The sequence below is a fragment of the Nicotiana tomentosiformis genome, chromosome 12 (assembly GCF_000390325.3).
Source record: "Nicotiana tomentosiformis chromosome 12, ASM39032v3, whole genome shotgun sequence".
Lineage (NCBI taxonomy): Eukaryota > Viridiplantae > Streptophyta > Magnoliopsida > Solanales > Solanaceae > Nicotiana > Nicotiana tomentosiformis.
Genome location: NC_090823.1, coordinates 119583238 through 119596995, shown reverse-complemented (window position 1 = coordinate 119596995; position 13758 = coordinate 119583238). Strand labels below are relative to the sequence as shown.

At 41.1% G+C, this 13758-nt stretch overlaps 1 protein-coding gene across 1 annotated transcript; it reads right to left on the bottom strand.

The window, feature by feature from the left end:
- Nucleotides 1–4654: 4654 nt before the first annotated feature.
- On the bottom strand, nt 4655–5214 carry LOC138903300 (uncharacterized). The gene is made up of 2 exons (XM_070191245.1): nt 4944–5214; nt 4655–4812 (listed from the first exon to the last, which is right to left on the bottom strand). Exons 1-2 carry the CDS (start codon nt 5212–5214, stop codon nt 4655–4657), a joined length of 429 nt encoding a protein of 142 aa, XP_070047346.1.
- Between the last annotated feature and the right edge of the window lie 8544 nt (nt 5215–13758).

Sequence of the window (13758 nt, the reverse complement as noted above, 5' to 3'; positions counted from 1 at the left end):
AATCCCGGCACAACCCACACTACCTCTTTGTTTGGTGCACAGATAGATCTGAAACACCTGTTCCATATGATTGGTTCTCTCCTGTAAGTATCATAGAAATCTTCCTCCCCATTGAATTCAGGCAATCGATACACTCTTCTGATGGCTTCTAACGAGGCATCCACCCTCGTGTGTCGCACAATGCATATTCTATCCTCATGTTCGGGGCAGTTGGCATAGAACTCCCGAACAAGCATCAAGTTACCCTCCTCCGGCTCTTCGAAAAAGCTGTCCAATCTGTGCCTGATCAACTCTCGATACATATTAGGGCATTCATCCTGGAAGGATGCCCTGTCAATACCCCTTTCCGGTACAGGTTTTTTAGTGGCCTTCAAACTGAAACGGTCTTGGGGAGCTCTGGAGACAAACCTGGTACGATCAAACTGAGCTGCACTGGTTTTGCCAGTCCCCGAGATGAGCCTCCATGACCACTTGATGAGGCCCCGGTAGCGCGTCTCTTCCTTGAGGGTTGCATTTTACCTACACAATAAATACTACTATCAGTGGATAGAGGAATATGTGTCCCAATGGCGGTTACTCAGATTTCACTCGCACAATTGGTCACAATTTATCTTCAACACTCATTAAGGCAAATCAACAAACAGGTAAAGTGCATATGTACCCCCAAGTCACCCAAAGACCCAATCAAACCCAATAATGGCTTCCTCCAAATCAATCAATTCAAATATCCTCCATATACCACATATAAACCACAATCCAAATCCCAAACAAAAGTACCTATGATTTTACAACCCTATACAGAAAAGGAAAATAAAATTAAAAAAAATACTAAGAAAGAGGAATAAAATCATGTACTTACTTGTAGATCTTGAGAAGAACGGAGGTTGGAGATCGGTTGAGTGGAGAAGAGAAGGAAGGAGAAGAGTCTTGTATTAAAAGGAAAATATGGGGGAAAGGAGGGGTTTGGGTTCTTGAGGTTAGGGAGGGAAGAAGAGAAATGGGGGGAGTGAGGGGTTTGGGTTCTTGAGGTTAGGGAGGGAAGAAGAGAAGTGGGGAGGGGAGGGGGGGGAATGAGGGGTTTGGGTTCTTAGAGTTAGGAAGGGAAGAAAAGAAGTGGGGGAAGTGAGGGTTTGGGTTAAGGAAAAGAAGGGGGTGGGGGATTAAAATAAAAAAACTTACCTGGACAAGCCCGAGTTTCCGCGCCCCAATCCGTGGTCCAATCTGCGGCCGCGGATTCTGGGCAGAGGGGGTCCAAAAATCCCCGGTCCAATCCATGGCCGCGGACGGGGGGCAGAACACAGGCCTAAATCTGCGGTCCAATCCGCGGCCGCGGATCTCCGTCTCCAGCCAATTTTTGTGTTTGCCGTATTTTTGTTACCTAGTCTAGGGTTAATTTCGACCCCCACATCCTTCCGATGCGCGTAATCTTTGCCCTGTACACTAGTAGGTCAGACAAAGTCGTTCAAAATCAATTACAACAAAACAAATTAAGAAAAATAATGGGTTGCCTCCCAAAAAACGCCTAAGTTAACGTCGCGGCACGACGATTTACAACAAACCATGGGTTGCCTCCTAGGAAGCGCCTGATTTAATGTCGCGGCACGACGCAGGCTTTCATTATCACTCCTCGTTCGCGTACTGGGGCTCTTCCAAAGTTATCACCACTCTATCCCCTTTCTCTTCGACCATTCTAAGGTAATGTTTCAATCTTTTCCCATTTACCATGAACTTGTTTGTCCCATCTTCGGATTCAATCTCCACAGCTTTGCTTGAGAACACTTGCACCACTCTGAAGGGTCCTGACCATCTGGACTTCAACTTACCCGGAAACAACCTCAATCTCGAGTTGTATAACAACACTAGATCTCCGGGCTTGAAGTTCCGATCTAAGATGTGCTTATCATGGATCATTTTCATCTTTTCTTTGTATAATCTGGCATTTTCAAAAGCATGGAACCTGAATTCCTCGAGCTCATGTAACCTAGTGACTCTGCTGGTGCCTGCGGTCTCTATATCCAGATTCAGCTGCCGCAGTGCCCAAAGTGCTTTATGTTCGAGCTCTACCGGAAGGTGGCATGACTTTCCAAACACCAACTTGTACGATGACATACCAATTGGAGTTTTGAATGCTGTGCGGTATGCCCATAATGCATCATCCAGCTTCTTTGCCCAATCGATCCTTGTTGCATTCACTGTCTTTGTCAGGACACTTTTAATTTCTCTATTGGACACTTCAACTTGCCTGCTCATCTATGGGTGGTACGGTGTGGCTACTTTATAGCGAACTCCATACTTTTCCAACAGACGTGCGAATGCTCTATTGCAAAAATGGGTTCCACCATCACTGATTATATCTCTCGGGGTGCCAAAACGTGTGAAGATGTTTTTCTTTAGGAAACTTGTTACCCCTTTTGCATCATTAGTTGGGAGAGCCATTGCTTCGACCCACTTGGAGACATAGTCAACCGCTACCAATATATATTTGTTACCATACGAGCTGACGAATGGCCCTATAAAGTCGATCCCCCACATGTCAAAAACCTCCACCTCTTGAATTGTTATCATCGGCATCTCGTGACGGCGAGATATGTTGCCTGTCCTTTGGCATTCATCGCAACTTTTGACCCAAGCATGGGCATCCTTGAACAGAGTAGGCCAATACAATCCCTATTCTAACACTTTTGCTACTGTCCGAATTCCTCCAAAGTGTCCACCATATGGTGAAGCATGGCAAGCCTGCAAAACAGAAGGTTGATCTTTCTTGGGGATACACCTCCGGATCATGTTATCTACACATATTTTAAACAATAGAGGTTCGTCCCAATAAAAGTCTCGACAGTCACGGAAGAACTTTTTCTTTTGAATTGAGGAGAGTTCATAAGGTACAATACCGCTTGCTAAATAGTTAGTAATATCAGCATACCGGGGCGTCTCCTCCATTGTCACAGCAAGTAACTGTTCATCCGGGAATATCTCTATTATGTCTTCAACCTCCATTTTCTTTTCAGCTCCTTCCAATCTTGAGAGGTGGTCTGCCACTTGATTGTCTGTCCCCTTTCTTTCACAAATTTCCAGATCGAATTCTTGTAGCAAAAGAACCCAGTGAATCAAGAGTGGCTTTGACTCCTTCTTTGCTATCAAGTACCTAATTGTTGCATGGTCAGTATAAACAATAACTTTTGAACCAATTAAGTACGACCTGAATTTGTCAAAGGCAAACACTACAGCTAGCATTTCCTTTTCAGTTACAGTGTAATTGAGCTATGCACCGCTGAGTGTCCTGCTTGCATAGTAAATCGGGTGCATCATCTTGTCTTTTCGCTGCCCCAAGACTGCTCCTATAGCATAATCACTGGCGTCACACATGAGCTCGAATGGTTGCTCCCAGTTGGGTGCAATAATGATGGGTGCAGTTATTAGTCACTTCTTCAGCTCCTCAAATGCCAACCTGCAATCATTAGAAAACACAAAGGGCTGATCCTTTTCAAGAAGTTTACATAAAGGGTTAGCAATTTTGGAAAATTCTTTTATGAATCGCCTGTAGAACCCGGCGTTCCCAAGGAAACTTCTCACTGCCTTGACCAAAGTGGGCGGTGGCAATTTCTCAATCACATCAACTTTAGCATGGTCGACCTCAATTCCCTTACTGGACACTCGATAGCCCAAAACTATTCCTTCTTGTACCATAAAATGGCATTTTTCCCAATTCAGCACCAAATTTGTCTCCACATCTTTTGAGCACTCTTCTTAAATTGTGAAGACAATCTTCGAATGAATCCCCCACCATGGAGAAATCATCCATAAACACCTCCATAATATCCTCTACCATGTCGGTGAAAATGGCTAACATGCACCGCTGGAATGTAGCCGGTGCATTGCAAAGTCCAAAGGGCATTATCCGAAAGGCATAGATGCTATATGGACAAGTGAAAGATGTTTTCTCTCTGTCATCCGGGGCTATTGAGATCTGGTTATACCTCGAATATCCATCCAAGAAACAGAAGTGGGATCGCCCAGCTAACCTATCCAACATTTGGTCAATGAAAGGCAATGGGAAATGGTCCTTTCGAGTGGCTATATTCAGTTTCCGATAGTCCATGCAAATCGGCAACCCCGTGACTGTACGAGTCGAGATCAACTCGTTATTCTCATTTTGTACGACCGTCATTCCTCCCTTTTTCGGCATACATTGGACAGGACTGACCCAGTGGCTGTCAGAAATGGGGAAGATGATACCCGCATCCAGCCACTTGATCACTTCCTTCTTTACTACTTCCTTCATATTTGGGTTCAGACGTTGTTGATGTTCCCTGGAAGGTTTGTGCCCCTCTTCTAGAATAATCTTGTGCATGCAAAAGGCTGGGCTGATACCCTTTATGTCTACCATGGTCCAACCAATGGCAGTCTTACATTCTTGTAATACCTTCAATAGTTTCTCTACCTGCACAGCTAGCAAACCAAATGATATAATAACAAGCAAAGTAGAATTAGGCCCCAAGAAAGCGTACCTGAGGTGGGCTGGAAGTAGTTTCAGGTCCAGCTGTGGTGGCTCCTCTATTGATGGTTTTGCAGGTGGTGTTGCTCTCTCTTCTAAGCGTAGGGGCTCGAACTGAGGTTCCCTTTTCCAGAATCCTTGACCTTCGAGAGCCATGACCTACTCTGCCAACCCTTCACTGTCCATCTCTTCCAAATTCATCAAGTAGGCTTCTAGTGGATCCTTGACATTAAGGGTCTCATCCTCTTCTTGCTGTATCACATCTACGGCCTCCACTAGTGAGCAGTTTGTAAATTCACTGGTGTTCTCATGGATTGCTGAACGTTGAATATTATTTCTTCATTGTTCAACCTCATTTTCAACTCTCCAGTCTCACAATCAATTAATGCTCTCCCAGTGGCTAAGAATGGCCTTCCCAGAATGATGGGTATCTCTTCATCCACCTGACAATCAAGAATAACAAAGTCTGCAGGAAATACAAATTTCCCCACTTGCACAAGCATATCATCAAGAATTCCTGTCTGTCTTTTGACTGTGCGATCAGCTAGTTGTAGCAACATTGAGGTCGGTCTAGCTCTGCCAATGCCCAGTTTCGTATAGATTGCCAAGGGCATCAAGTTTATGCTGGCTCCCAAGTCACACAATGCTTTAGCAACAACATAACTCCCAATAGTGCATAGGATAGTGAAGCTACCTAGATCAGACACCTTTTGGGCCATATGTCTTGTCACTACCGCGTTGCAGGTCTATGTCAGAGTTACAGTGGACAGGTCCTGGAAGTCAAATTTCCGCGACATCAGGTCCTTCATCATTTTTGCATACCCTGGCATTTCCCTCAAAGCATCCATCAGTGGAATATTCAATTGAATCTGTCGAAGCATTTCCATGAATTTCCTGTATTGATCATCTTTATTTTGTTTTGCCAATCTCTGAGGGAATGGTGCATGAATCAATCTCTGTCCATTACTTGATGTCTTTTCTTTGTTGGAAGCTTCTGGCACAAGAGGTTCCACCTATTCTGAGACTTGTTCACCGTCCTTCTCCTTACCCTTGTCAACTTGTGCTTGTTCAATTACAACCTCGGTGAGCTCTGCTGACTCATCTGCCTCTAATGTAACTGGAGTAGTTGGCGTAGTCTCTCTCCTAAATTGAGCAACTTCTTGCTCTCTGTCTAAATCTCTTCCATTCTTGAGACTCACTGCCATTAGCTTATTTGGGTTTTGTTCCTTTGGGTTAATATTTGTATCTGCAGGCAATGTTCCTTGGGGGTGATTGTTCAAGGCCATAGACAGCTGTCCCAGTTGAGTTTCAATGCCTTTGATTACTGAATCATGTGCTGCTAACTTTTCTTGCATCTTACCATTTGTTCCAAAGAGTTGTTGCAGCATACCTCTGACTTCTACCATATTGTTGTCCTGTTGTTGATGAGGTGGTTGGTAGGCTAATTGTTGCTGGTGCTGCTGATTATAGCCCTGCTGCCTTTGATAAGGCACAACTTGACCTTGTGGTCGTGCACCTCTAGAATTGGGGTTGTGTTGTGGCAGGTTGCGTCTGTACTGCTGGTTTGGTGCTAGTCCCCATTGTTGCCCACCTTACCTCTGACCTCCAAAATTATTGACATAATTCATGTCTTCTCTGAAGCCCTGATTGTCATTCTCTCCACTCCACGAGCACACATATGACTGGTTTATGCAAGGAGTGCATAATCCTCCATTCGTTGTATCAACAATGTGCATTTGCTTTGTACCCATCTCATCAATTTTCTTTGTCAGTATGCTCATATGAGTCATGAGAGTGGCTATGTTCTCTGCATGGGAATTGTTTGGGTCAAGAGCAACAGAATGCACTATTGGTGTAAGTGTCGTACCTCTAGCCATCCAACCTGAATTTTGAGCCATCTTGTCAAGAAGAATCTTGCACTCTGTGAATGTCTTGCTCAAAAATGCACCCCCAGCTGAAGCGTCTACATTAGCCTTCAAACTATCTGCTAAACCCATGTAGAATATCTGTCCCAGCATCTGATTTGGAATGTCATGGAGTGGACACTTCACTAGCATCCCCTTGAACCTCTCCCAGATTTCTTACAAGGACTCAGTTGGTTTTTGACTGAACTGCAATATCTCATCAATCTGCCTTGTAGTCTTGTTGGGAGGATAAAACTTGTTTAAGAACTGTTTGACTAATTCTTCCCAAGTGGCAATGGAGTTTATTGGGAGTGAATTCAGCCAAGTTTGAGCCTCTCCAGTCACAGAGAATGGAAATAGTAATAGCTTGATGGCTTCAGGAGTCACATTCGGCTGTCTTTGGGTCACACATATTGATAGGAAGTTCTTCAGATGTTGTTGTGGGTCTTCAATGTGTGACCCGTAGAACAGTCCCTTATTTTGCAATAGATGCAGCATGTTGTTGATGATGTGGAATGTCTCCGCTTGTATCTGAAGTACAGCAATGTCGGTGGCTAAGTTATCAGCAGTTGGTTGTGCCCAATCATATAGAGCAGTTTCTGGCACAAAAGGTTCCACCACTCCATTGTTTGGGTCAACCCGATTATTCCGATTATTTTGTTGACATCGTCCACGTTGTCCATTTCAATTTTGAGTGTGTGTTTTTGTTGTAACTATTTGTTCTTCTTGTTGGCTCGATTTAATGCCCTGAATGCTTTCTCGGGGTCTAAAAGTCCTTCAAAGCATTCACCAGCCCTCGAAGAGCTTCTAGTCATACACCTGAGTCACAGGAGAATTCAAACGTGAGAATTTCAATAAAAAAAAAAAAATTTAAACACCGTAAGAAATTAATCCAAACTAAGAATCCTAGCAATTCTTCTAAGTTGTAATAAATAATACCGTTAGTTCCCCGACAACGGCACCAAAATTTGGTTACGCCCAACTATGCCGTGTAAAAAGGACTAAGCGGTCGCTGCAAATATAACCCGGTTCAAGTCCGGAGTCGAATCCCACAGAGAACTAACCTATTTACTACAACCTTAATTAATGCTAATGATAAGCTCAGATAACTTCCAGATGCAATAGTTTTATGAATAATCAGTGAAATTTATTTAGCCAAGGAAAAATGACAATAAAATTAGCAATAATCAAGACTAAAATTGAATTCAAGAGTAAAAGGATCTAGGGATATTGATTTCCGCAATTGCCGGATTAATTCTCAACTCTTTAGCTATAATCTCGCCGTAATACTCTATGAGGATTATGAGTTCCGGGCTATCGTAATTACCTTTCGATCAATTACGATAATTTACTAGAAGCATTCTCTCGAACTACTCTAGTTAACAATTTATGCAACTCAGAATCATCCCACCAAAGCTTTGTTATTTCTAATCCCACTTTTAAATTCAAGTAATTAACCTCTTAACTTCCCCCAAAGTGTTGTTGTTCAACAACAATCTAACCAAGTGTTCTTTTTCAAGCAACACAAGGTGAATAGACATGATTAATCGAGGGCCCTTTCAATTAACCATAATGCAATACGTAATTGAACAATCATAGAATAAGCACGGGTCAATTATAACAAAATAGAGTCAAGACTTCATCCTACAATTGGTTTCATCAACCCTAGATAACAGATTTAGCTACTCATGCTAATGGAAAACAAATCACTAAAATAATTCATAATCAACAAATAAAAGTATCAAGAAGAAGATGAAAACTCTTAAGAATTTATCTGTCTTCTCCCCCTCGTTCTTGCCTCTAAAATCTTCTAAAAATAGCTCTCCCTCACTTCTGGGCGAGTTTAGGTTTCATATAGGTTTAGATTAGTCGCCTAAGAAATTACATAATTAACCCTGCGTGTTTGGCTTTCGTCCGCCCGTTCGCGACCGCGGATTCGACTGCGGATCCGACCGCAGATTTGGACTGCCTCACTGCCTTGAGTTCGCGACCAGTTCGCAGCCCACTCCGCGGCCGCGCACCTGGAGGGGTCATTTCACTTGCTTTTCTCGCTCCTTTTCAAATGGGCTAACCTTCGATTGCCCTTTCACATTTCATGTTGACTCCAAAACACTCGTTAGCTCCCTCCTAGCTCGGAGTAGCTCCTGCAAAGCATCAAATTCTTAATTAGAGCATTTTGTTATCTTTTAGCATTCAAATATCAATAAAGTGCGGCTAAATTAGAGTGTAAGTAGTGTCTAAATTGCATGAATATAGCCTACTATCAATACATTTGACATCAGTATCTAAAATTCATAAAGTAATGACGAGATCATCATTGTGAGGGAAATTCAAACCGTTGGTATCTTAATTGTCGAAGATGATACTTTCTTCGAGTCTGTCATACCGTTCGTGGGTGATAGATCTTTTGAGCTTGTGAGTGACAGTGAATTTAATGCCATTGATGGATGTATCGTATCTACTTCCGATGATCATGTTGATGGTGCAAGCTGGTGGCGGCGGCTTTGGCAGTCCTTGGCATTCACGACCTCTGGCGAAGTTATTTATCCCCTTGTCGCTCATCAGCTCTTTGAGGTGTCCTTGGTGCAACATGTTCACAACCTCTTGCCTGAGTACGATGCAGTCTTCTGCCTTGTGTCCGCATTCCTGGTGGAATTCGCATAGGGCATCGGATTTTCTGGTGCTCGGATCAGACCTCATCTTTGGCCGCCACTTTACCTTCGTTCCAAGTTTTTCCATGGCATAGACTATTTTTGTAGCTGACACACAAAAATTATGGACAGACAATAAGGGAACATACCTCTCTTGTTCCGGTGAGTCCCCATCCTCGGCCTAGATGGGCCATCATCATAGCGGAAAAAAGATGAGGTAGGGGAACTGACGTATGGCTGATGTCGTTCCCTTTTTGGTCGTGAGACCGGGTGATCCCTCCTTATGTTATCTCTTCGTTCTTTCCTAGGATCGGCTTATACCGAGACGAGCCATCTAGTTGGTCCGCTGAGGTCGTCATCATCTGTTCGGACTTCGACACAGTAAGCATTGTGGATTTCATCCCAAGTGGTTGGAGGGTACTTCATCAACCGGCTCAACAATTTTTTGGTTGCTCTTGAACCCTCTCTACTCAACCCGTTCTAAAAGACCACGACTGCCATCACTTCAGACATGTTTGGTAGGGTCATCCTTACCCTGTTGAATTGGGTGAGGATGTCCCTCAGTCCCTCTCCCAAGGACTGCTTGATGGCAAAGATGTCATTTACTCTTGTTTCGGCTTTCTTCGCCCCGACATGCGCCGTCACAAACTTATCGGCTATTTCATTGAAGGTTTTCATGGAGCGGGCTGGTAGCTGTGAATACCATATTAATGCCCCTCCCGTGAGGGTTTTGCCAAATTACTTTAGCAAAATAGAGGACATTGTTTCCTTGGTGAGGTCATTTCCCTTCACGGCGATGACGTAATGAGTCACGTGATCTTCGGGGTCAGTCTTTCTGTCATATATCCTGAGATACAGCGGCATTTTAAAGGTCTTTGGTATATCATGTGGGGCTGTTTCCTCGCTATACGACTGCTCTATGAATCTGCCAGTGTCCCTCTTTGGCAGTAGCTTAGGGGCGACCGATATCTTGTCGACTCATTCTTGGTGTTCTTTCATTTGATCTCTAAGTGTTTTGTTTTTATTCTCCATTTCTTCCATCCTCCTTAGAATAGTGGCGAGGTCGTTGTTAGTAACATTGTGAGTTATACCTGGTGTTGTAGGGTCTGGTTAGTCGCCCTGCTCGTCCGCTTGTTGCATTGTGTGGGCTCTTGCGGTCTCTATGGTCGTGCATGGAGAAGGTTTGTTGAGCACGCTCACTAGTGTATCGGTAGACCATGCTTCGAGGAGTTTTTTCATGGCCGGTGGCATCCCTTGTCTTGTGGACGTGGAGCCCCCTTTTCCATTTGGTTTTGTTGTGCTACAATGATGGGGAGGCGACCTCTCATGCCTGGGGAAGGCAGTGGGTGTCACTTCATCACCTAGAATTTCATAGCTCTCGTTGATAGCGTTCATGAGGTTGTCAAGGAAGTCACCTGTCACTTTAGTCCTATCTCCTTGGTTACCTGCCATGTAAGTTTTCGTACGTGCAGAGACAGAGAAAAATCTTGTGGTTTGTTAGGTTAGCAACTCACGTGTATTGTGGATCTAAAGGAAACAAAAAGATTAGCTAAGAAATTCCCACATACGACGCCAAACTGTTTGACCCAAAATTTAGATTCGAGTTCAACCAATTAGATTTAAATAAAGTAGAGTCAATCTTAACTAATATTAATACGCAAAAGACAAAATAACTGATTCTGTAGTAGATAATATATATGTTTGACTGAATGGCAATAAATATGGACAACACTAACAATATTCAATGACCCAAAAGGTGGAAGATAGCATTAAATAATAATAAATAGCAATGAATGACATTTATGTAAATAAGAATGTGTGAGTCACCCAAAAAAAGGAGTGAGATTTGTGAATATTTTCTTCTGACAATGATGAGTGATTGATGAGCCTTCGAATGTTCAAGTAGTTCTTGAATCCAGTGGAAGAGTTATGCAAAAATCTTAGTAAAAAGGCATTTCTCGTGTGCTTGCAATAAAGCGAGATTCTCTCTATAAAGTCAATGTATTTTCTTACAAATGAATATCGTGAGTCCCCTATCCTTCTGTCTCTTTTTATTTATAGGAAACATATATCTAGAATACCCTAATAGTACGGGTACAGAGAATATCCACTAGAATATTCTCCTCAGATGTCTTATGCTAAAACTAGCTGTTATTCACTCTATTTATGGTGAGTGCTCGACCTCGACTCTGATTTTCGCTCACTCTTCGATCTCAATCTCTGCCGACTCTTCGACCTTGGTCTTCAACAACTTCATTTGCCCTGCCCTTCACCTCTTAAGAGATCTCTTCGACATCGGGCATGCCTTTATCGAAGTCGTACTGGCAACATATGGCAGTCCACGAGTGCTTTTTTAATGTTAATATGGTTTGATCATGTCAAAGGTAATTTTTGACCCTCAAACGCCTCCAATTGTGAAAAATAGACAGAAACCTATACACAAAGGAAATCAAATTATCTCCCAAAAGACCGATATTCCATGCAAGCAACGACAATAGTCGATAAACTTAACCTATTATTAAAGAACAAGTAAGGCAACGCAACCAAAGATTTATTCAACCAAACACCGATTTTTGAAAGATATAGAAGTCGCTCAATATTTCAGAAACATCTTAATAACAAATTTTGTTTTCATTTTATAAAAATTAATATAAGCATTATAGCGTATCATGTGAATTTGTGCTTTGTCTCAGTTGAGTAGTTACCTTGTATTAAATGTGATTAATCGAACACCCTTCGCTAGAAAATTATATTGTATATATCGGTCGAATACCTCTTTATATGATTATATATTATATTTTAAACACCCTTAATACAGATGTACAAGGCAGTCCAATGGTCAAAGGTGTTCAAAGTAAGGTGGAGTTCATGAGTTCAAATCCTTGTGTTAATATTCTTATCCACCCTTTGTCATCCAAAACTAAATAGAGATCATTGTGTTTGGTCTAATTGACTCTGCTTTTTTAATCTCTTTTTTTCTAATAATAACTCCTAAATAAAACTTAATTTTTGTGTAGAAACAAACATCCCATCTTGCATGTAGTTTTTAATTAAACAAATCTTAATGCTACAAACCCTCTCAACTCTTTCTTTCCTTTGGTTTTATGTTTAGTAGAATTTCTTTTGTTGTCTTTTTTATATTAGTTTTGATTTATAAAATTGTAGTTATTATAAGTGTTTTATTATTTGTTAGTTAAATATTATGTAATTTTATGTAAAACTTTTGGTGCACCTACTCATCGGAAAAAAATTATTAACTTTTTTAAAGAATAAACATCGTTAGCGAGCTTTCTGACTACACCACTGCTTTATCTTATATAACACTTCACTCTTCCCTCCATTTTTAATGTGGCATTTGACTTAGCTCATGTGTATCTATATTTAGACTAGATAAGATAAATGTCTTGCATTGATTTAATTTTAAAAAAAAATACTCTCTTAAGTATTTAAAGTTTTTTTTGTGCAAGTATTTAAAGTTTTATTATTCAGCAATTTATCTATACTATATTAAAAACACGAAGGGTCTTAGTGAAATGTTGTTCACCTTTTTTTACCCTTTGTAAATGCATTTTAAGATGGATAAACTGTAAATATCAATAAAGTATTTTTGGGGAGAAAAAAATGAAACTACGTATTACCAAAAAAAAGGAGAAAGAAGAAGAGAATAAGTAAAAAAGTGACTTCCTCAATTAATATCCATCAAAAAAGTGATTTTCGTAGGTTAAAAAAGGAAAAAAGAACTAAAAGGAGAATAAGTAGGAAATATTTAATATCCCTATTAAAGAGAAGTCAAATTTTTGGTGGGTTCAAAAGGAAACAATTCAAGAGCATAAGTAGGAAACTTATTATTAATGAATATCCCTATTAAAGAATACTCATGCAATACAACTACATTCCTATAAAAATCCTCAAATATATTGACAAGATTCAAAGAAATTTCATATGAGGTTCGACCACTACCACCAAAAAAATTCACCTCATTAATTGGAGAATAGATTCTAGTGACAAGAGAAACGGGGGTCTTGGTATCCATGCAGCAACAGACAAAAATTTAGTCAATTTGGCAAACCTTACTTGGAGATTAATTAATAACACTCAAACCCCTTGGGCCACGATCCTTTCTTCGATTTATGGTTCTACTAATAACTTTAAAAATTCATCTTTCATCTGGTAAAGCATTATAAAGGGTTGGTATATTTTTAATAAGGGGATCAAATGGATCCCAAGCACTCACTCTAGTATGAATATTTGGCACTCAAACTGGATTCCCAAATCTCCATCTCTTAGATTAACCATTGAGGGTCCTATCAACACGGTGTGCAGTAGCCTGACCATTAGCGACATTTGGGTCAATAACAAGTGGGATCTGAGAAAAATCTTATTCGAATTACCACAACCTATAAGAAATAGTATCCTATCCATATACCTCAAGGATTGCATCAAAGACACCCCCACTTGGGCTCTAACAAGAGATGGTAAGTTTACATTGAAAAGTTGCTACAAGCTTGTCAGCCCCAACAAACCTAATAACACTACTTTAGCTGGATATGGGAACTTCACTGCCCGATAACATAAAGTTTTTTCTATGAAAATATCTTCACAATAAAATTCTCAGTCGATCCTACCTCCACTATATATGTATTAATATAGACCCCAATTGTCCTGTTTGCAAAAAAGAAAATGAATCTATCGATCATATTTTTATTAG